The 23,636-nt window shown below is 48.9% G+C and overlaps 1 protein-coding gene across 1 annotated transcript in view; it reads left to right on the top strand.

The window, feature by feature from the left end:
- The window catches only part of LOC138299840 (lumican-like), an 81,194-nt gene that overhangs the window by 34,483 nt on the left and 23,075 nt on the right, over positions 1-23,636 (top strand). The window contains exon 2 of the mRNA XM_069238440.1: positions 14,213-14,854. Within this exon, the coding sequence (XP_069094541.1) occupies positions 14,233-14,854 (622 nt within the window). The 5' untranslated portion in view covers positions 14,213-14,232. The remainder of the gene's footprint in view (positions 1-14,212; positions 14,855-23,636) is intronic.

Below are 23,636 nucleotides of genomic sequence, written 5' to 3' on the forward strand. Positions count from 1 at the left end.
GCTGGAGTGGTGATCCTACGAAGAAAAGTAAGGAAAATATGCTTTTTTAAGCACATTTTGAGGTTTACAGAGTAGTCTGGGTAAGAAAATGTTGGGGGATCCACGCAAGCCACACCTCCCTGGACTCCTTGGGGTGTCTAGTTTTAAAAAATGTCTGGGTTTGGTAGGTTTCCCTAGATGAAGGCCGCACACAGGACCAAAAACATAGGTGCCCTCTCCCCCCCAAACACAGGTAGTTTTGTAATATATCGTTTTGATGTGCCCACATACGTCCGTGATGTGCCAAACACTAAAATTTTGAAAAGAAACACAGTTAGGTTATGTGAAAAAGACCCCTCACCCACCAACCAAGTTGGTGGCATGCTTCATCATCGGGGTCCCACCTGAGGCACCTAGCGTGTCACAGGTGTGCTGCGACGCCTGATTACAGCGGAGCAGGTTTTGTCATTTTTACCACACATACTGGTTGGATTTGGCACGAGGGTGAGTGATGGTTCAGTGGATCAAATTTTACTAACAAGAGCTTTCACAAAAATGAAATGCACTGTTAGTAACTGAAAGGCAAAAAACTGAACCAATGACTCACAGCTCGTGAGCTGTAAAGCCGCGACAAGGCACCAACCGCTTTACAGTCCATTCACACAACTTTCATACATGACACACACAAGGCCATTCACACCGCCAGCCACGGGCCCAGCACATTACAACACTCACATCGACAGACAGCGCCACTCAAGGGCCCATCACTTACATACGCCCACATGCCTGATACAACAATCACACCAGCTGATGAGAGTGTGTGGACTGGTGTTTGGCTGGCAGTGTGTTGCAGTAGCCAATAGCAAGTCAATATGTACACTCTCAGCCAAGCCCCACTCCACCCACAATGGCATCATTTTTTTATTTTTTTTTTAACAGAGGAACCCCTAACTAAGTAGAAAGAATTACAAAACTACAAACACAAAAGCTCTAACTAAGAACATGACAGAAATGCTAACCATGAAACTAAACACATGAAAATAGAAAACAGACATGAGTTTACACTCATGGTTGTTCCCAGAAATTCTTCTGGGTGTGGTAATTCTTAAAACAAGCACCGACACACAGCCCAGGCTTTGAAGGACAATCTGGGCAGTACATTCGAGTCTCCCTCCGGATACCTCTTCGAAAACACACTCTACATTTCTTAGCTGGAAAGTCTTTTTTGGGTGTGGGAGGAATGTGCTCAGCAAAGTGGTGATCTTTCAATCTAGCCACATCCTCCACCACTGCTTCTCTAGGAACTCTGGCCTGTTCCACCACAATAAGGCTCTCTATCACTGACTCCTGAAATTTCACAAATGTCATCTTTGACTCTGGAGACCTATCCCTAAACACACTAAAAGCATTGAAGGTTGCTAAGTGGAAGAGGTGAAGTGCTAACTTCTTATACCAAACATAAGACTTACGAATAGCAGTATAAGGTTCCAACTTCTGGTCAACTCTATCTACACCTCCCATGTGCTTATTATAATCTAAAATGCACACAGGTTTGCGCACTTCAGCAACCTGGCCCCAAACAGTCACAGGGGAAGTACTCTCATCATGGATGGTACTTAGCATGTAGACATCCCTCTTGTCTGAAAATTTCAAAGCTAGCAGCTCCTCGTTCCGCAAGGCACAGCACTGTCCTCTCTCAAGTTTTTTACAGACAAGCTCCCTTGGATAGCCTTTCTGGTTAGAACGGATTGTGCCACAAGCAACTGTGTCCACTCTAAACAATTCCTTGAACAATTGCACACCAGTGTAGAAGTTATCTACATACAAATGGTGACCTTTGTTGAACAGTCGTCTACCAAGATCCCACACAATTTTCTCAGTAACTCCAAAAGTGGGAGGACAACCAGGGGGGTCAATATTGGAATCCCTACCAGTGTACACACGGAAACTATACACATATCCTGTCCTACTTTCAGACAGCATATACAATTTAATTCCATATCGTGCTCTTTTGCTAGGAATGTACTGCCTAAAAACCAAACGACCCTTGAAGAGGACCAAAGACTCGTCCACACTCAACTCTTTGCCTGGAACATAGACCTCCGAAAACCGATCTACAAAATGATCAAGGACAGGCCTAATCTTAAAAAGACGGTCAGAATCTGGGTGATCTCGTGGCAAGGCTAATGCATTGTCAACAAAATGCAGCATCCTAAGAAGAAGCAAATACCGATTACGACTCATGGTCGCTGGAAATATAGCTGTTGCCATCAAGGGACTAGTAGACCAATAAGAAGCCAGTGACGGCTTCCTTATCAACCCCATCAAAAAAGTCAAACCCAAATTTTTTTTTAACTCCTCCAAATTTGTGGGAATCCACTGAGCAGCTCTAGAGTGTGGCCTAAGTCTAGCAGCGTTGTCCCTCAAATGCTGCTCCGCATACAAATTAGTCTGCTCAACAATCTCTTCCAAAAACACATCATCCATGAATAACTCAAAGAAATTGATAGGCATAAAGTTCTCTGTATTGGCGTTACACCCCGGGAGACCAGTAAAGGCAGGCAACTCTGGCTGCCCCATGTTTGGGGCAACCCAGACATCAGGTCTTATAACGGGAAACCTTTCAGCCCCAGGTTGCTGCACTATTGGCACATCAATGTCCTCCTCTAAAACAGGGCCTTCATCTGCACTGAGTGTGGCTTCATCATCAGAAGATTCCCCTCCAACAGAAACATCACTGCCAGAATCTCTGACTTCCTCCTCTGCCTCAGATGCAGAATCCGTCTCATAGTCATGATCAGACTGTGACTCAAAAAGCATACCAACCACCTGCTGAGCGGTCATCCTGCGGCTAGCCATGATCTCTCCTGCTAAAATTAACTGGACAAATTCACCACGAACAACCAGCACTGTGTAAGACAAGTAACAAAGTGTAGCTTTGTTAGTAAGAGTTATAAACTCAAAAACTATACCGCTCACTTGCCTGAAAAAGCTTGATTCACCAGCAACTACACAGCAATCACCAATGATATCCCACTAAAAATAAAGAAAGAAAGGCAAATTAGAAATAAGACAAAACAAATATCATTGTGCACAAACCTAAGGACAATTTCACACACAATCCTGCATTTAGTACACCCCCTACAAACATGTCATTCATGCATGGCAACAATACTCCTTTGGAGTAAATTGTTTTTACTTACCTAAAACATGCAACTGTGCAAACTGCAGGTCAACCACCGCCAAAACCGCAAGGAGCCACAGCAAATAAAGCAAAAGCTTTGAACTAGAACAAAAAGGAGGAAAACATTTTTTATCACAAATGCAAAGACTTCTTCAGTTGACAAACACCCCACCATCAAACATTTAGAAATTGGTGCCTAAGTGGATTCTGCCATAGGGGCAGATGGGCCTACTAATAAAATAGGCCTGTCTGCCCCAAGGAAGCCAGAAAATACCTTTAGTAGTGTGTCCCCATGGAGAGCGACCCTTGCCAAAGGGGACAGCCCTAAAAAAAAAACCAAAAAAAAAAAACACACACAACACTATCCCTGGTGCCTAAGTGGCTTCTACCCCCCTTGGGGGCAGGTGGGCCTAACAAAATAGGCCTATCTGCCCCCAGGGGGAGTAGAAATGGGCAACAGGTCAATGCCCCCCTTGGGGGGGGCGCCCCATGACCAAGGGGACGCCCCCCCACAAAAATAAACAAATAAAAAAAAATCCCTGGCGTTCTAGTGGTTTCTGCCCCCCTTGGGGGCAGACCAGCCTAAAAATAATAGGCTGATCTGTCTCCAAGGGGTGCAGAAATGGCCTGGGTACATGTGCCCCCAAAGTGGGAGGCGACCCTTGCCCAAGGCCCCCCCCATCCACTAACACACACACACACTATCCCTGGTGTCTAAGTGGCTTCTGCCCCCCTTGGGGGCAGGTGGGCCTAACAAAATAGGCCCATCTGCCCCCAGGGGGTGTAGAAATGGGCAACAGGTCAATGCCCCCCTTGGGGGGGCGCCCCGTGACCAAGGGGACGCCCCCCCACAAAAATAAACAAATAAAAAAAAATCCCTGGCGTTCTAGTGGTTTCTGCCCCCCTTGGGGGCAGACCAGCCTAAAAATAATAGGCTGATCTGTCTCCAAGGGGTGCAGAAATGGCCTGGGTACATGTGCCCCCAAAGTGGGGGGCGACCCTTGCCCAAGGCCCCCCCCATCCACTAACACACACACACACACACACTATCCCTGGTGTCTAAGTGGCTTCTGCCCCCCTTGGGGGCAGGGGGGCCTAACAAAATAGGCCCATCTGCCCCCAGGGGGTGTAGAAATGGCCAACAGGTCAATGCCTCCCTTGGGGGGGCGCCCCGTGACCAAGGGGACGCCCCCCCACAAAAATAAACAAATTAAAAAAATCCCTGGCGTTCTAGTGGTTTCTGCCCCCCTGGGGGGCAGATCAGCCTAAAAATAATAGGCTGATCTGTCTCCAAGGGGTGCAGAAATGGCCTGGGTACATGTGCCCCCAAAGTGGGGGGCGACCCTTGCCCAAGGCCCCCCCCATCCACTAACACACACACACACACACACACTATCCCTGGTGTCTAAGTGGCTTCTGCCCCCCTTGGGGGCAGGTGGGCCTAACAAAATAGGCCCATCTGCCCCCAGGTGGTGTAGAAATGGGCAACAGGTCAATGCCCCCCTTGGGGGGGGCGCCCCGTGACCAAGGGGACGCCCCCCCACAAAAATAAACAAATTTAAAAAAATCCCTGGCGTTCTAGTGGTTTCTGCCCCCCTTGGGGGCAGACCAGCCTAAAAATAATAGGCTGATCTGTCTCCAAGGGGTGCAGAAATGGCCTGGGTACATGTGCCCCCAAAGTGGGGGGCGACCCTTGCCCAAGGCCCCCCCCCCATCCACTAACACACACACACACTATCCCTGGTGGCTAAGTGGCTTCTGCCCCCCTTGGGGGCAGGTGGGCCTAACAAAATAGGCCCATCTGCCCCCAGGGGGTGAAGAAATGGCCAACAGGTCAATGCCTCCCTTGGGGGGGCGCCCCGTGACCAAGGGGACGCCCCCCCCACAAAAATAAACAAATAAAAAAAAATCCCTGGCGTTCTAGTGGTTTCTGCCCCCCTTGGGGGCAGACCAGCCTAAAAATAATAGGCTGATCTGTCTCCAAGGGGTGCAGAAATGGCCTGGGTACATGTGCCCCCAAAGTGGGGGGCGACCCTTGCCCAAGGCCCCCCCCCATCCACTAACACACCCACACACTATCCCTGGTGTCTAAGTGGCTTCTGCCCCCCTTGGGGGCAGGTGGGCCTAACAAAATAGGCCCATCTGCCCCCAGGGGGGGGCAGAAATGGCCAACAGGTCAATGCCCCCCTTGGGGGGGCGCCCCGTGCCCAAGGGGACGCCCCCCCACAAAAATAAACACATAAAAAAAAATCCCTGGCGTTCTAGTGGTTTCTGCCCCCCTTGGGGCAGATCAGCCTAAAAATAATAGGCTGATCTGCCCTCAAGGGGGGCAGAAATGGCCCTAAAAGACATTCCCCCCAAAGGGGAGCGACCCTTGCCCAAGGGGGCGCCCCCCCATCCACTACACACACAATCCCTGGTGCCTAAGTGGCTTCTGCCCCCCTTGGGGGCAGATGGACCTAAAAAAAATAGGCCGGTTTGCCCCCAAGGGGGCAGGAAAGGCCAACAGTTCTCTGCCCCCTTGGGGGGGGGCGCTCCTTGCCCAAGGGGGCACCCCCCCACACATAAATGCACATAACAATATAAATCCCTGGTGATCTAGTGTTTTCTGCCCCCCTTGGGGGCAGAAATGGCCTAAGTAATTGCCCCCTAAAGGGGAGCAACCCTTGCCCAAGGGGCCGCTCCCCGCAAGCCAGAAACAGAAAGTACAACAAAAAAAAAGAAATCCCTGGTGTCTAGTGGGCATTCCTGCTGCCCGATCGCAATGCGATCGGGCAGCAGGAATGCTCAAAGAGACACCGGGGAAAAGGAAAAGCCTTTCCTTTTCCCCGGTGCCTCTTTAGCCCCAACCCCCCACCCACCGGGAAGAGGAACTCTCCTCTTCACTCGTCGCCGCACAGGAAGCAAATGGCTTCCTGTGCGGCGAGGATCCCATAATGAAGTCAGCGCGTGATCGCTCGCTGACGTCATTATGGGGGGGTGGGGCGGTCGGGGGTGGAAGGGGAAGGGCTTCCCCTTCCATCCATGACTTTGGGGGGTGGGGGGAAGCACACAGAGGGAGCGAGAGCGCTCCCTCTGGGCTGTGTGCCGAGGACGTAGTGGTTACGTCCTCGGCACAGCAGCACTGTGCCGCGGGACGTAACCACTACGTCCGCGGCACAGAAGGGGTTAAAAGAGCCCGCCCACACCACCCCCTTCTTCCAATCCAATGGAAGTGTACCAGTACTAAAAGACAGGCTGACCATCTTTGTCACATAAGGAGCGAAAATCAAGGCACAATTATGTAAACGGGAAATGGGAATTGTGTCACCTGGAGACCCTGACTTTGGTTCCAATATCCTTACTCTTATCTCCTCATCTCCTGATAAGAGACCCAGTTCTGGGAGGTCTCCGCCATCTGCTCTAGGGTGTCATAAGTAGTTAGAGCCTCACTATCCGACTTCATTTTATCATAAATCTTCTGAATTGTTCAGAAGTTGCCCGTTTATTACAGAACACTATGGAGGATCTTAATGTACTTGATGTCATCGGGTTGCATGAAATACTTTACTGTGCTAAACGATTCCCTCATTAAATTCTTAGAATTCAAAATAGACGTAGCCAAATAATTTGATTTTGCTTCTGTATAGTTTTTTAAACAATTTGTAACTGCTGCTGCATACATATTATGCTTAAATCATCCATTGGTTGGAGCACGGGGTGTTCCCACACTATCGTTCCAACATGTGATGGAGATCGGGAGGAAGAAGGGTAGGCATTGTCTTCAACTGAATTCCGAGAAGAGGTTAAGTAGTTAAAGGACAGCCAACTTTTAGAGCTTTACTATCTAGCCCCAAACCTTTGGTAGGTTCCCCAAGCTGGTGAAGGTGGCCCAGGGGGTAGTCAGACGACTAAAATACCCCCCCCCCCCAACTTTGACCCAAAGCTGCTATTGCACTGAGCAAGAGAAAGCAAGTCATTGTGACTCTCCCCAGAAGAACTTTTGTCTCTCTCATCCAAAATCTATACATTCATTATTTCAGCCTTCATCCACCCGCTGATATCCACCATTTCACCTTCACATTCTGTAATTCATTCCTTCTTTGATCCATCCCTCAGTCTTTCACCATTCTGTCCACTCATCAATATTCTAACCTAACCATCTCCAAACCTATCCATCAACCCTTCCCATTCATCCATCCACCATTTAGCCATCCTTTCTTCATCCAGCCATCCCTCCATCCCTCCACCCTTTCATTCATCCATCCATCCTTTCGCTCATCCACCCACCCTTTCACTCCATCCATCATCTCCATCCATCCTCCCTTTCACTCATCCATCCTCCCTTTCACTCGTCCATCCTTTAATTCATCCACCCTTCCTCCCACCCATCCATTCATGCAGCCATTTTCCCTTTCACTGATCCATGCATTCTTTCACTCCTCCACCCATCTACCCTTTCATCCATCCATCAGCACTTTTACTCATCCATCATTCTTTCACTCATCCATCCTTCCACTCATCAGCCATTCTTTCACTCATCCTTCCTTACATCCCTCTTTTAACTCACCCATCCATCCACTCACCTGTCCATCGATTTACTCTTTCCCCCTTTTCCTCATCATGCATCTATCCACCATTTCACTCATACATACATCTGTCCACCCTTCCATCCACCTTCTCTTTTACTCATCCATCCGCACAGACATCTTTTCACTCACTCATCTATCCACCATTTTACCGACCCATCCTTCCATCCACCCACACACTCACCCACCAACCCTTTCACGTTAGTTATAAGCTTTTGTGTGCCTGTTGTAGACAGAAGAGGGCACATAAAGAACTCCGCCTAAGCCATATCACCAGGCCAGGCAGGTCGCTCCCCCCATCTGCCACGCAGCCCCCTGTGGGTTGAACCTCCGTTGCCACTTTTGCCGCCTGACTACTCGCTCCCTTTTTTCTATTCCCCTGAGCTTGTGCTTCTGTGCCACTTGTTTTTTCCATTCTGTGCCCCTGTGTTTTGCTTTCTGTACCCCTGTGCTCTGTTGTCCCTCTCCCGCCATCTTTTCCCGCCGTTTTTCCCCCGGGTTTTCCCCTGGGTTTTTCCCGGGTTTTTCCCTTGCTGCTGAGCCCCTGCTGCCCCGCCCCCTTCACTCCCATTGGCCGCCCTGCTCCCACCTCCCAGCTGCTCCTCCCTCCCTCTGCCCTCATATGGAGGCCGTGAAGCTGGCGCGCTGCTGGCGTGCCGAAGGCGCGCCTAAGGCAAGCCCGTCTACGCCCGTCCGCGCCTGGACCGCACCCAGCACCAGAACCCCTGGAACCCGCACCCCCGCAACGCCAGACTGCACTACGACGCAAGCACCCTCCACGCACTCAACACCAGACGAGCCCACCCCTGCTACCGGGCTACTCCGAAACGCACCCAGGGGACTTTCACCTGCAGGAACTGCAGATTCACCAGCATCCAACCCTCCACACCACCAGCCAGAGAACCCAACCACCTCCGCTGCATCCTCCTCAACACCCGCTCCGCTCGCAAGCACGCCGTCGAACTTTGGGACCTCCTAGACTCCACTGCCCCTGACGTTGCCTTCCTGATGGAGACCTGGCTGAACGCCACCTGAGCACCAGACATTGCCATAGCCATCCCACAGGGCTACAAGATCTCCCGCAGAGACCGCACCAACGGAGTGGGAGGAGGAATCTCAACGAACACCGATGACACCCTCACCACGGCCGAGCACATGCACTTCCAGATCCACACCGACCCCAACACCACCCTCAGAGGAACTCTCACCTACAGACCTCCCGGACCCCGCCCACACTTCAGTGACACCATCGCTGACCTCATCAGCACCCACGCCCTCGCTTCCACGGACTACATCCTCCTCGGGGACCTGAACTTCCACCTCGAGAACAACGACGCCAACTCCACCGCCCTGATCGACAACCTCGCCAACCTCGGACTCAAACAGCTAGTAACGACACCCACTCACGCCGCTGGACACACGCTTGACCCCATCTTCTCCGCAAGCCCCCACGTCTCCTTCAACCACACCACCGAACCACACTGGAACGACCACAGATGCGTCCACTTCACCTTCAGAAAACCCACCACACACCACCGCACCCAACAGCTACCATGCCGCTGCTGGGGCAAGGTCACCGGGGACCAACTGACTACCGCCCTCGCCCTGAGACCACCCACCGACCCCACCGACCCAGACACTGCCGCGACCAACCTCACACAGTGGATCAACGACTGCGCCAACACCCTCAGCCTCTCAAAAGGCCTTTACAACCAACCACACCAACAAGAAAGACGCCTGGTTCACCGAGGTCCTCCGGATCTCCAAGCACACCTGTCGGAAGCTGGAGAAGAAATGGCCCAACGACCAAACACCAGACAACCACACAGCCCTCAAGAGTGCCACCCGCAGACATCACCAACTCATCAGGACCGCCAAGAAGACCGCCTTCAAGGACCGCCTAGACAACAACGCACACAACACCAAAGAGCTCTTCAGCATCGTGAAAGAACTCTCCAACCCCAGCTCCATCACCAACGACATCCCGCCATCTCAAGACCTGTGCGACTCCCTGGCCACCTTCTTCCACCGCAAGATCACCGACATCCACGACAGCTTCAACCCCAACCCCCCCTCACCCACCACCGAGTCCATCACCCCTGCGACTACCACTCGCACCAGTCGCCTGACCGTCTGGTCCAGCGTCAGCGACGAAGACACCATCAAAACCATGAACTCCATCCACTCCGGATCCCCATCGGACCCCTGCCCTCACCACGTCTTCAACAAAGCCAGCGCAGCCATCGCGCCCCACCTCCGGAAAACAATCAACTGTTCCTTCGAGACAGCAACCTTCCCAGAAAGCTGGAAGCACGCCGAGATCAACGCCCTTCTGAAGAAGCCCAAGGCAGACCCCAAGGACCTCAAGAACTTCCATCCCATCTCCCTGCTCCCTTTCCCTGCAAAAGTGACCGAGAAGATTGTCAACAAACAGCTGACCCGCTACCTCGAAGTCAACAACATCCTGGACCCGTCCCAATCTGGTTTTCACTGTAACCACAGCACCGAGACCGCCCTCATCGCCGCCACTGACGACATCCGGACCCTGATGGACAAATGAGAAACAGCTGCCCTCATCCTCCTGGACCTATCAGCAGCCTTTGACACGGTCTGCCACCGCACCCTATCAGCACGCCTCCATGACGCCGGTATCCAAGAGAAGGCCCTGGCCTGGACCACATCCTTCCTCTCCGGCAGAACCCAGAGCGTCTGCCTCCCACCCTTCCGCTCCAAAACCACTGAGATCATCTGCGGCGTCCCACAGGGATCCTCCTTCAGCCCGACACTGTTCAATATCTACATGGCCCCCCTTGCCCACGTCGCACGACAACACAACCTCAACATCATCTCCTACGCCGACGACACCCAGCTGATCATATCCCTCACCGAAGATCCCGACACCGCCAAAGCTAACCTCCACCGAGGAATGAAGGCCATAGCCGACTGGATGAAGGACAGCAGACTGAAGCTGAACTCAGACAAGACGGAGGTCCTCATTCTAGGACCCACCCCATCAGCCTGGGATGACTCTTGGTGGCCCACGTCACTAGGCACAGCCCCGGAACCCACGGACCACGCACGCAACCTGGGGGTCATCCTCGACTCCACTCTCTCCATGACCAGGCAAGTCAACGCCGTCTCCGCGTCCTGCTTCAACACCCTCCGTATGCTCCGCAGGATCTTCAAATGGATCCCCCTCGACACGAGAAAAACCGTTACCCAGGCCCTCATCACCAACAGACTCGACTACGGGAACGCCCTCTACTCAGGAACTACAAACAAGCTCCTGAGACAACTCCAACGCATCCAGAACGCCTCGGCCCGACTCATCCTCGATGTCCCCCGCCGCAGCCACATCACACTCCACCTGAGAGGCCTGCACTGGCTCCCCATCAACAAAAGGATCACCTTCAAGCTCCTGATCCACGCACACAAAGCACTGCACAACACCGGACCCACCTACCTCAACAACCGACTCAGCTTCCACACCCCCACCCGAAGCCTCCGCTCAGCCAACCTCGCCCTCGCCACAGTCCCCCGCATCCGAAAAACCACCGCCGGTGGCAGATCCTTCTCCTACCTCGCCGCCAAGACCTGGAACACTCTCCCCACCATCCTACGATAGACCCAGGACCTGCTGGCCTTCAGAAGACTCCTCAAGACCTGGCTCTTCGACCAGTAGCACCCCCCCTCCCCAGCGCCTTGAGACCCTTGTGGGTATGTAGCGCGCTTTACAAATGCAGTGATTGATTGATTGATTGATATCTACTAAAGCGGGGCAGGGGTTTCACGACGCCTATGATTGGGTGGCAACAGTGAATTGCAGGCCCATCTCTCTGCTCGTGTGTCCTCCTGGTTTATTTCAACACACTGACTCAAATCATGTCCTAGCTTGCACTGGAAAGGAAACGTCTTTCAGTTTCTGCCATATTTGTACCTTTGGCTATACTATGTATCTTTAAATAACAAAAACCTTGGAGGCCTAATTACAGGTGCGCCTAGATCCTGGCTCTTCCAAACTTACTCATGGGAATCATCTTCACGGGAAACTTCACTGCCTTCCTGTTCAGACCAAGGTGATTATAATTTGTATTTTTCTGTCAAACCTATCCACACCCTGGTCAACATCAGCTTGATGTGTCCTCCATTAAAAAGGTTTATGACTGGCTCCCGCACTCTGGAACTTGGAAACAGCTTAAGATTTGGCTCTTTGTTTCGACAACTGCTCTGCGTCCATGGCTGTGGTCTGTGGAAGTTCAGCATCAGGAAACATTTGCAGTAGTACATGTTCTCTACAAAAAGCAACAGAACGGAACAGAACGGAACACTCCCTACAAGAGGCACAAACGAAGAAAGCCACAAAATGGTTCAGTCAACTCAGAATCCAATTCTCTACATAACCTAATTAGCCTCACAAACAAATAAACACAGTAAACATGAGAGCTACCTGACACTCTCATGAAATTTTAGGCTGTCAGAAAAAGGAGAATATATTAACAATAAGAATGGATATAATATATCTATGCATTTGTAAATGGCAAAGATAGCTACAGAGCAGTGGAATGCTGAACAAGGGAGGGAGCACTGAGTTATGATTCAGGATTGTCTACAATGAAGCCAAATGTGTGCGGTGATAGGTCCTATCATGTGGAGATGAAGCAATATCTGAAGAGGTGGCTCTTCAGCGTCTTCTGAATGACAGAACTGCCTCTTAAAGTCTAACCCAAGCAGCCCTTTCAATGCATAATGCTTGGCTGAACAGGCACACTAAATCCCAATAAGCACGCTTTCTGAGTATACTTCTAATTTATTTTATTTTTTTTGCCAATGTTAGTGTTATTCCACTCAGCCATTTTGTCAGTATTGGATGAAAATTAACATGGGAAATTAGTGTTTTGGGACCTTCCCTTTTTCTTGGCCACCGCTTGCCAGATTAGTGTGAAACTTTACACACATACAACACACACACACACACACTCGTCCCACCCCCCCCACAGAACTTTGCAGACCTATTCCCTTTTCTACATTGGCAGATGATGCAACGTTTTGTGGTGATTAGTTGAGGGGTGCAAAGAAAAACGGGGGGTCCCAAAGCATGTTTTCCCACCAATTCATTTTCTATAAACTTTTTAAACAGGTGTACTAGGAAAATGCCTGAAGGGGTTTAAGTACAATTTGGCTGGTATATAGATTATGGTGTGGAAATGGTCCTTTTGTTACTTGTTTCGAATTTGTTTAGTAGTTTTTAAATTATAAAGGATAAAAACCCAGTGATACATTGGACCACTGTATAGTGCGGTACCTTTGGGGTGTACTGCGGTACATGGCGATGACGCACAACATATTATTGGTTAATGAAAGCCCTGTTGGCATAGTCATGCTTGGAGGTTATGGCAGTGAAGATGGCTTGCAGTTTAAGTTGGTATACAAGGTATGAGAAGATGCAAAGTAGTGTTTTCATTGTGTAGAAGGCACTCTTTATGACGTTGGTACTGTGGGTGCAAAGTACTAAACCACTATCTACCGCTTTTGCATTTCAACCCGCCATTGTCAGTGCATATTGCACATTTTAATGGAAAGGGGTGGCACATAGGCATTTTTCTCACTTTGTAGCTCACCCACAGCAACAACGAAAGCAACAGTGATATGTAACTGATACTGCAGTGGCACAGGATGGAATGCTTACAGTCTGCAAGTGCAAGTAGTAAATATTTGCCTTGTGAAAGATGTCCGTGCCTCCAGTATCGGCAGGGAATGTGATAGGGATATCTTCTGACTCTTTGTATATGTCCACACTACTGGGGACACGTAGAACAATGTGTAACAGCTGTTGTGACCTTTTGCCACCTTGCCATGGCAGACAGTAGGCACATGGAAACTGCCACTTCAACTGTGCACTTGGCACAAGGCTACCCACCACAGTGCATACCCCACAGAGGACAGTGGCTTATTGCTCTGTAGTAATCATCTGAATTCTAGTCAAACTCCTTTCCAAGAAAGTGTTGCAGGCCCATGACAGTTAGTCACCTATCGAATACTTTGCTGGTGAACTTTGTGTGTTTTTTTCTCTTTTCTGTTGTAGCATTGTGCCAGTTCCTTTTTGTGCAATTGTTTTGGTTGTTGTATTTACATGTCGCCTTAGCATAGATCCTCTAGCTTATTGTAAATGAAGTTGTGTGATTGTCTCTATTTCATCATTGTATCTTCATGCCAATGACACTCTGTTGGATGCAGCACTATGCTAGTAGCACATTGTTGCTGATGTTCTGTGTCGTTCGTTATTTCTTGGGTGTAACTGTATGGCTGGGGCTTTTTATTGATTGTTGATAGTAATTTTGTCCTAATTGGCCTTTGTTAATATTGCTTTGTACCAGTTGCTCTTTGTTTGGTGGTATTTTAAGCCATTGCCTCTTTTTTGGGAGCATTTCTGTGCTGTTAGGTGAAGCTTTTAGCTAATGGTTCTACCTTGTGTTTTTCCTAGGTTTGGCACAGAACATTAGAATGGACGCCCTCCACTTCTACCTTTTCATTGGCATCACATCCATGGTAGATGCCGTTGGGTACGAGTATGACTTTGCTGGGATTCCCGTTATGGCTGACCGCTCGGCACGCGAGCCCACCATCTTCTCCTTCAGAGGCAAGGGCTATTCGAGCCCTCGTGGCCTGTCTGGTGGTGACAGTTGTCCCCTTCACTGTGACTGCCCCTTCCAGTGGCCCGGAACAGTGTACTGTGACCATGGAGGCCATAACACAACGCCGTCAGGCCTCCCTGCACACACCCACTACCTCTACCTCCAAGGCAATCGTCTGAAAGGGCTGAGACGAGCAGACTTTACCAACGCCACAGAGCTTCGGTGGCTTGTGCTGGACCGGAACCAGATCACCAATGAGCTGCTGGAGACCGGGGTTCTGGCAAGCTTCACAGGGTTGCAGAAACTGCTAATGAACCGCAACAACTTGACTAGTGTTCCCGGACCTTTGCCGTCTGGGCTGCACCAGCTCCGGTTGGCTTACAACCAGATCTCTGAGGTGCCTTCTGACTCCCTTAGGGGCCTGGTCAACCTGACCCTCCTGCTGTTGCAGGGCAACCTGCTGAAGACCCTTGGGGATGGAGCTATGAGAGGTAAGAGGAGAAGGACTGGGGATTATGAGAAGAGGCCAGACCTGCTACCTCACACAGTGCCACCGTGTGAAACATGATATTGGCTCTCCCAGTGAGGAGCCAACGTCACATGGTGGCAGGGAAAACGAGGTGAAAACCACTGTAAACAGTGGTTTTCAGCTCATTTTCGGAGGCTTTTAACTGCTGGTGCCTATTAATGTGAAACACCCCATGACATCGACAACCTCAGCAAGCTTTTTTTTTTTTTGGCGGGGGGGAAGAGTTAGGGCCAGGGCGGGGACAAAAGTGCCTCTTAGGTGCTTCTGAGCATTAGGCCACGCCCCCTCCAAGGTCCCATCTCCACCACACACTGTGAGATTTTTGGTGAAGTTGGCAGGTTTGGGAAGGAGAGTGGCATTTAGGGTTAAGAAGGGACATAATGTGGGTCACTGGGTGGCTGTGAGTAAAGTGAAAGAGATTAACTCATGGTGGACAACTAAGGTAAACTACCTGCACTTTATCTCTCTCTATTTTTCTGCAACCTCACATTCAGTGCTGCACCCCAAGACAGGATAAAAGTACTATTTTCGACACTCAAGCACAAAGCTAATACACTTCCTACTTAGGCTATACTGCATTACAACATCCTTTCAAGGACGTACAGTGTAGTGTGGAGCTTCAACCATCTTTGCTGGTGCGTTGGTTGGGGGAGGCCTGTCTGGCAAAGCACCACCACCGATACTTCATAGGAAAAGTCCACTCTGTTTAGAACGGTCTTCCTGAAGTAGATTATCCCTGCCTGCATATCGACCCGGAGAGGGATATTCAACAATGATGCACAGTAGCACTTCTTCTACAGAAGCTGATTATTCTCCCTGGTGTACAGTAGTACTTCTATAGAAAAGGTCTGTTCTCCTTGGTGTGCAGTAGTATTTCTCCAGAAGAGGTCTGTTCTACCATGTGTACACAAGTACTTCTGTAGAAGAGGTCTGTTCTCGTCCGTGTGCAGTAGTATTTTTCTAGAAGAGGTCTGTTCTCCCAGGTATACAGAAGTACTTTTGTAGAAGAGGTCTGTTCTCCTCGGTCTGCAGTAGTATTTCTCTAGAAGAAGTCTGTTCTCCCAGGTGTACAGAAGTACTTCTGTAGAAGAGGTCTGTTTTCTCATGTGTGCAGTAGTACTTCTTCTACAGAAGGTGTCTATTCTCCTAGGTGTACAGTAGTACTTCTATAGAAGAGTTCTGTTCTACCAGGTGTACACAAGTACTTCTGTAGAAGAGGTCTGTTCTCCTCGGTGTGCAGTAGTATTTTTCTAGAAGAGGTCTGTTCTCCCAGGTGTACAGAAGTACTTTTGTAGAAGAGGTCTGTTCTCCTCGGTGTGCAGTAGTATTTCTGTAGAAGACGTCTGTTCTCCCAGGTGTACAGAAGTACTTCTGTATAAGAGGTCTGTTCTCCCAGGTGTGCAGTAGTACTTCTACAGAAGCTGCCTATTCTCCCAGGTGTACAGTAGTACTTCTACAGAAGAGGTCTGTTCCCACAGGTTTACAGTAGCACTTCTACATATGTTTTGTGTTCTCTCAGGCGTACATTAGCTCTCTATTGTTGCTTCCTTTTCTCCATGAATTAAAGTAGCTCTTCTACATATGATGCTTGTCCTACGATCTGAACTTTAACCCCTCTGTCGCAGCTCCCTGTTCTCCTAGATTTATGCAGCAGCACTTCCATAGAGGATTTGCTTTCTCAAGTGTACAGTATTTGATTTTTTTTTTTTCAGCACGCAAATACCAAATGGTAACCTGTTGCTAGTGAAGGATGGCAGAGAAAAGCAGGGAGTAAAGAGGTACGTTTTGGAAAGTTTGCAAAACTTAAACAGATGTGGTACTGGGTGTATTAAAAGGGGAAGACTATTCGAAGTTAAAGCTGTGATAGTGGAAAGAGCATCGCCGCTCATGCGAGATGTTTTTAAAAGTGGGACCGTCACAAGGCACAAGTTAAAGGAGCCGGCGTTTATGCTGAGAATACCTCAGACATATCATTTTTGGGATGAGAACAGAATCGTACCTTATGACAAAAGCGTAAAGCCCTGAATATATTTATTCTGAATGGGAATCCAGTGCAAAGACTGGAGAAAAGGTTAAAGTTGCAATAATGAGGCTAGAAGCCGCATTTGGAATAAGTTGCAGTTTGTATGTAGAGGACTGAGGAAAGCCAACATACAAAGAATTACATACTCCACTCTGCCCAAAATCAGAGACTGGACTAAAATCTGTTATGATGATGAAGAGAGGAAAGAAGTTATTTTACTTATGACTTTGCGCATATCTAGACAGGTAGCCATGTGATCCCTGAAAGAGAGAACGGGGTCAAACATGATCCCTAGATTATGAGCAGATATTTTCGGAATAGGACATGCACTGAGAGGGCCAGGGCAACAGAGAAAGGAGCAAAACTCTGGCTTACTGAAAATCGAAACTGCAGTTTTGTCAGTATTTAGGCAGAGAGCTAGCTTTCATCCAAGTAGCTAATGATTGAAGGCAATTTTGACACTGTGCCTGAAGAGTTTGTAGAGGGCCCTTGACTTTAAAAATAATTTGAGTGTCGTCAGTTTAGGCCTAAAATGTCAAGCTGAAAGATGCAATGAGATTGGACAAGAGAGCTGCATAGAAATTAATATGAGTGGGACTCAGGGAGGACCCCTGAGGGACATCACAAACAATAGATTTGGATGTGGAGGGGTCTATCAGAAAGAAGAGAACCACTCAAGCACTGTTCCCCGATCTCAACCTCTCTAGTTCTGTTCAGTAAGATGTGATGGGACAGAGTGCCAAATGCAGCAGAGAAGTCAAAAAGGATAAGGATTACTGGGCCACCCTCCTCTGAGGTGAGCCTAATGCTATTAACGGCTACAACTAAGGCAGTGTCAGTGCTAAGGCAAGATTTTAAACCAAACTGAAGCGGATTGATTAAGGGCTTGATTCAGTGAAACTGTTAAGTTGGAAATTAACACATCTTTCAGTAAATTTAGCAAGCAGTGGTAAAAGGGAGAAAGGGTGAGGCCGTAGGGGGTCCAATTAAACATTTTTTTTTATTTGAGTAGAAATAATATTTGCATTTTTCCAGGTATCAACTATAGTGCACAACTTGAGAGAGGCTGAACAGATGGCCTATCAGGCATCAAAGTCGGGCCAACAACTTATACCACTTTAGGGGGAATGAGATCCAAGGGGGGCAGAAGATATAAAGGTGAAATTAATCGTAAACTCTTCCTGCATGACTTTGGCAAAAGTGGTCCAGCCCATAGGTAAGGCAGAGCAAGGGTCAAAAGAGGACAAAGGAGAATGCGATGATGGGTTAATCAGATTAGAAATTGTATCCAGAAAATAAGTTAGAAAGGGCAGGGCAAAACATTTGAGAAACAGGGTGAGAAGCAGAGAGAGAATCGGGATAAGCTGAAGTTCAATAAATTGAAAAGATCTCCTATGTGGAGTTTTGTGCCATAGGAATCCGTATATAGTAGTAGTGCGACCTACCTTTACAAATTAATAGTCTGTAGGTTCACAGTTCTTGTCTGTATAGGAAGATATCATTAGAGCAGTATGTCTGTCTTTTACCATACTAAGGGGGTGATTCTAATTCTGGCGGGCGGCGGAGGCCGCCCGCCAGAATTCCGCCCCCATAATACTGCTCCGCGGTCAGAAGACCGCGGAGGGTATTATGAGTTTTTCCCTGGGCTGGCGGGCGGTCTCCAAAAGACCGCCCGCCAGCCCAGGGAAAAACTCCCTTCCCACGAGGATGCCGGCTCGTAATCGAGCCGGCGGAGTGGGAAGGTGCGACGGGTGCAGTAGCACCCGTCGCGTATTTCAGTGTCTGCAAGGCAGACACTGAAATACCTTGCGGGGCCCTCTTATGGGGGCCCCTGCCGTGCCCATGCCATTGGCATGGGCACGGCAGGGGCCCCCAGGGGCCCCGCGACCCCCCCCTACCGCCATCCTGTTCATGGCGGCTTTCCCGCCATGAACAGGATGGCGGTAGGGGGGGGTCAGAATCCCCCATGGCGGCGCAGCAAGCTGCGCCGCCATGGGGGATTCTGAGGGCAGCGGTAAACCGGCGGGAGACCGCCGGTTTACCCTTTGCCGCGGTCAGAATGCCCTGCGGGGCACCGCCGGCCTGTCGCCGGGGTTAGAATCAGCCCCTAAGTTCTTTATTGTACCAAAGGAAAGATGGAGTAAGCTTATATCTTGGTTTAAGAGGGAGAAGGGGTTCTTGTGAATACATAGTCCATTATTTGAATTGATCAGGTAGTGAGTTATCTTTGCCCGAAAATGCTGGTCTTGTAGTGTTATGAGACTCTGAAATGGGAAATATTGAGTTTAGCCCAATTCCCTGAAAGATGGGCACTGGAGGCAGTGCTGTTTTGAGGGGATTTGATATTGGAAGACATTCCTTCATGGTTAGTACAAGAATAGTCAACAACCTGAGCAAGACATGTCAAGAGAGATGTGTATGAGATCTTTAATCCAGTGGCATAACAAAACTGGATGGTGGTCCATTGCAAGTAACATGGAGGCAGTCCCCTCCAGACTCACTCAAGCTAGGTGCTGTGCTGAGGGGGCCCCCTGGTGGTCGAGGGCCTCCCAGCACAGCGGGGTCTGCAGGGGCCTTTGTTATGCCACTGCTTTAATCTTGTCAAGAATGTGACCTCCTGAGATTGTAGAACAGTGAACTAGCAAACAAATGCTAAGACTTAAATTCTTACGCCTGTATATCAGTAGGAATATGCTAAGACTTAAATTCTTACGCCTGTAGATCAGTAGGAATATCAGTGTGCTGATTAAAATCTCACAGAATCATAAGATAATTTGACTGAGCAAAAGAAAAGAAAGTAGGGAACTATTTACAGGGCAGGGAGATCTATAGAATAAAATCAATTTTAGAGAAAACAGATGCCAAATTGATAGGATAAAGGCTGGAAATTCACAATCTTTGAGAGATAATATATTCCAATTCATCACAGATTAATAGGATTTGTATATAAGTGCAATAACTCATCAAGGGCAGTTAGTGTGAATATGAGTGATGACTTTGGTAGACTGGAAGAAAAGCTACGGCAATATTAGATGCTGAATAGACTTTAACCATGTTTCAGTAACAGCCATTATAATCAAATTAAAATCAATATACATGTTCGTAAATTCATGTGCATGTTTGGCCAGAGCATACAGAAATCAATGACACAGCGTATTATGAGTATTTTACATCAAAAGGAGAATACCGTGAGGAAATTTGTTGGATGATCCTAAAATAGAATGGTTGCATTAGGGAGGAGGAATAGGAAAACCCTCTTTAAGAGGAGGTTTACAGGAAATTTAATGTGATTTTGTGATATATGGAAAGAATTCCAAAGTGGTTGGGCAAATCAAACTTGGAGGTGCATTACACACAATAAGAATATGATTGCATCTTACGTGAAAGGTATCTCAAGCACTGCCCTTGGCCCAGTTGAGATGTAGATGTGTGCAGGTGGCCTCGCACTTAGCATCCCAACACTGCATCCACTGGGTGTCCCTGGTGCAGCTGGCCCTATACTCTGGATAAGAGATCTGCACATGACGTGGACATCAGAAAAAACTAGAGTGCGTTACTAAAGTGGGACTTCTCTATTGCAACCAGGAACTGTAAAAAAAAGGTGGATGGGAGAGCAACTAAAAAATAGCAAATGCTGAAGCAGAAAATAAACACGCTCAGCCAAAAAAAGCACATGCTAAAACTAATTAAGGTCGGAAAAGTATTCCAACCTATAAACTAGGTGTCACCAGATAAATAGAATATCATAACAAGCATGGACAAAACCAATAGGTCTGTCTGGCACTGAAAATACTGGTCAGACCTATTGGGTTGCAGATGCTTGTTTGTGTGGGAGAAAATGATTGTTGTTATAATTGTTGCAGCAGTGATATGGGGAATGGTTACAAAAATGTACTGCTGCAATTAGAGGCAGCATCAAGTTCTTTAATAATGCCTTCTAAGGCATGGAGTTGGAGTTGGTGTGTGTCGGCGTGTGCCGGCCACAGCAGCAGCAGAATAAGGAAGAAAATGTGGGATGTTCTTGGTGCTATTTTAATTAGTAAATGTAACACTTGTAGTACTTCAAACATGATTTAGAAATGATCTATGCCATGGGTACTTGCAAACATTTTCCCAAGGTTCACAAAGTTTGGTCTATGATGTGTCTGAGGGCCACATTGATGCTAGCAGGGTGACGGGTAAGGGGGAGAGGCGTTGGGGGTGGGCAGATTTAGCAGTATAGTGGGAGGAGGGGAAGTGAAGCATGTACATCTAGTTGCTAAACTGCACAATGTGGAATCTGAAAACTTAGGATTAATGCCAGCTTGCCCACTTTATCAAATTGTGTGACCCTAGGCAATTGTTTAATTTCACTTTCCCTCCTTTTTCCTGATTATCGAATACAAGAGGACCTCAAAATGCATGACTTCGGGATGTGCACTGTACAAGACTTTCTCCTGTGTTTGATTTAATAAACTGTGATGTTGTTCATGTAGAATAGGAAAGCAAGCCACCCAAAAAGTGCACACCACAACTGACTGGCCTCTTAGCTCACTATTGGCATCGTTGCCAGGGTTAGGGGCGGCAATGAATGTGTCTGAATTTAGGATTGAAAACTATCACTTTAAAAAAATACTTCTCAATGCACTGGTATAATCTGTTGTACTAAGATGAATTAGTACTGCGTGCTAATAAAATACACTTTTTGAATTTGTAAGAGACCTTATCGTATTTTTACACTTTTCCTGCAAGATGTCTTTAAAAATGAAGGTGTTCCTAACGTTAAGCAGTGCAGGACTACCTAGATACTTCATTTCTTAAACTCCAATTATCATTCAAATAAAAGTTTGCATGTTTACTAAACATTTTTTAATATTAGTGCTGAGTGGAGTCAACAGTGGCCCAGCGCTGCTGTTGACCAGTGGGCCGCATGTGAAGGTCAGGAGGACCGCAAGCCGCCCCCGGGCTGTACTTTGAGTATCACTGATCTATGCTTTCCCACTTCAATGCTTTAGGCTACAAGAAAAGGGAATGAAGGAAGGGGGAGTGAGAAAGGAAAGGGGACGATGGAAGGGTGGAAGAAGGAAGGGCATGAAAAGAAGAGAAAGAGGGAAGGAGAAGAGGAGGGAGGGGAGAAGGAAGAAGCGGGAGACAGGAAGGAGGGAAGGAAGAAGAAACAAGGAGTGAGGAAAGAAGAGAGGCAAAGGAGAAGAGATGGAAGGAAGAAGGGAGAAAGAGGAAGTAAGGGAATAAGTAAGGAAATAAAGGCTTGACGTGATCCGTCCTTTGTTTCCTCTGTTCTGTAGTATCCTCTGCTTCCTCTATGCCGCCTTGTCTTCTTTGTATCCTCTATGCCCTCTTACATTATGTGCTTCCTCTGTGCTCACCACTAACCATTGCTTCCAGTATGTCCTCACATATCCCTATCCCCCCTGCACCGTCCTGCATCCTGTGCGCTGAAGCATCCAGTGCGTCCACTATGCTCTGCAGTATCCAGTGTTTCCTTTACGCCTCCTCTGTGTCCCGATGCAGGGTTTCCTCTGAGGCCTCCACTATGTGATGTACTTAATCCACCCCCATCTGTATCCTGTGCTTCCTCTGTACTCTGTGGTATTCTGGGGTTCTTCTGTGTCCTCCGGTATCCCTTGCTTCCTCTGTGCCCTCCTTCATCCTCTGCTTGCTCGGTGTCCTGCTGCTTGATTTGATTCCTCTGTGCTTTCCTGCTCTCCCTCGAAACTCTCATGGATCCCTCACTTCTTCTGCACCCTGCAGCATCCAGTGGTCCGACTATGCTCTCCACTGCCCCGGACCTCCTCTATCGATTCTGAATGCTAATGTTCTTTCCAGTGTCCTGCCCTTTCTTGAATCTCCATATCCTGTGCTGCTTCTGTGCTCTCCTGCTTCCTAGGCTTCCTCTGTGCCTCCGCATCCTTTGCTTTCACTGTGCTCTCCAGTATCCCGCGCTCCATGCCTTGCTCTGCACCCTCTGCTTCCCCCGTGCCACGCTGCGCGCTTCGATTCCTCCGTGCCCTGCAGCATCCTGCCCTTCATCCACCGTGTCCTTCAGCATCTCGTGCATCCACTATGTTCTCAAGTATCTCGGGCTTCCGCTAGTCCTTCTGAACCCCGATGTGCTTCCCAGTACCCTGCCTGTATGTGCTTCCTCTGAGCTCTCTGTGCGTCCAGAGCCCTGCCTCTGAGCTCTCACGTGTCCCTTATGTCCCCTGTCCTTCCCAGGACAGTGTTTCCTATGTACCTTCCGTTACTTCCTCCTTGTCCTGTTGAACTCGAGCCGTCCTCTGCGCCCTCCCGTGTGCCCTGCTTCTTTCTCCTTGTCTTCCTTCAGCACTGGGTCCCCTGTGTCCTCGTGCACATAGGAGAGGTCCATCCATGCCCCCCCCCCCCCCCCCCCCCAGCGGTGCCTTGTACACGCTTTGTGTGCATGGCAGAGCGAGGCTGTGAAGCACTTCGAGTGAATCACACACCCTTCCACAGAAGAGGACCCGGGGCCGAAGCACCGTCCTAATCTCGTTCCCAGAGTGGGCGGTGCAATGACACGCCTGCGAGGCCGTGGGCACTTCCCTGCCCAGGCACTCTCCTCTCTACCCGTGACTCATTCCAGGGTCACCGGCCTGGGCGAGCCCTGACCACGGCGAACACCCCGGTAAGCTCCTCGACCCCCAGCAGCCTTGATGTTATAGCAGTGATGGCGGACAGCGAGGTCTCAGCCTCACTCATCACT

This window comes from Pleurodeles waltl, chromosome 6 (genome assembly GCF_031143425.1).
Source record: "Pleurodeles waltl isolate 20211129_DDA chromosome 6, aPleWal1.hap1.20221129, whole genome shotgun sequence".
Lineage (NCBI taxonomy): Eukaryota > Metazoa > Chordata > Amphibia > Caudata > Salamandridae > Pleurodeles > Pleurodeles waltl.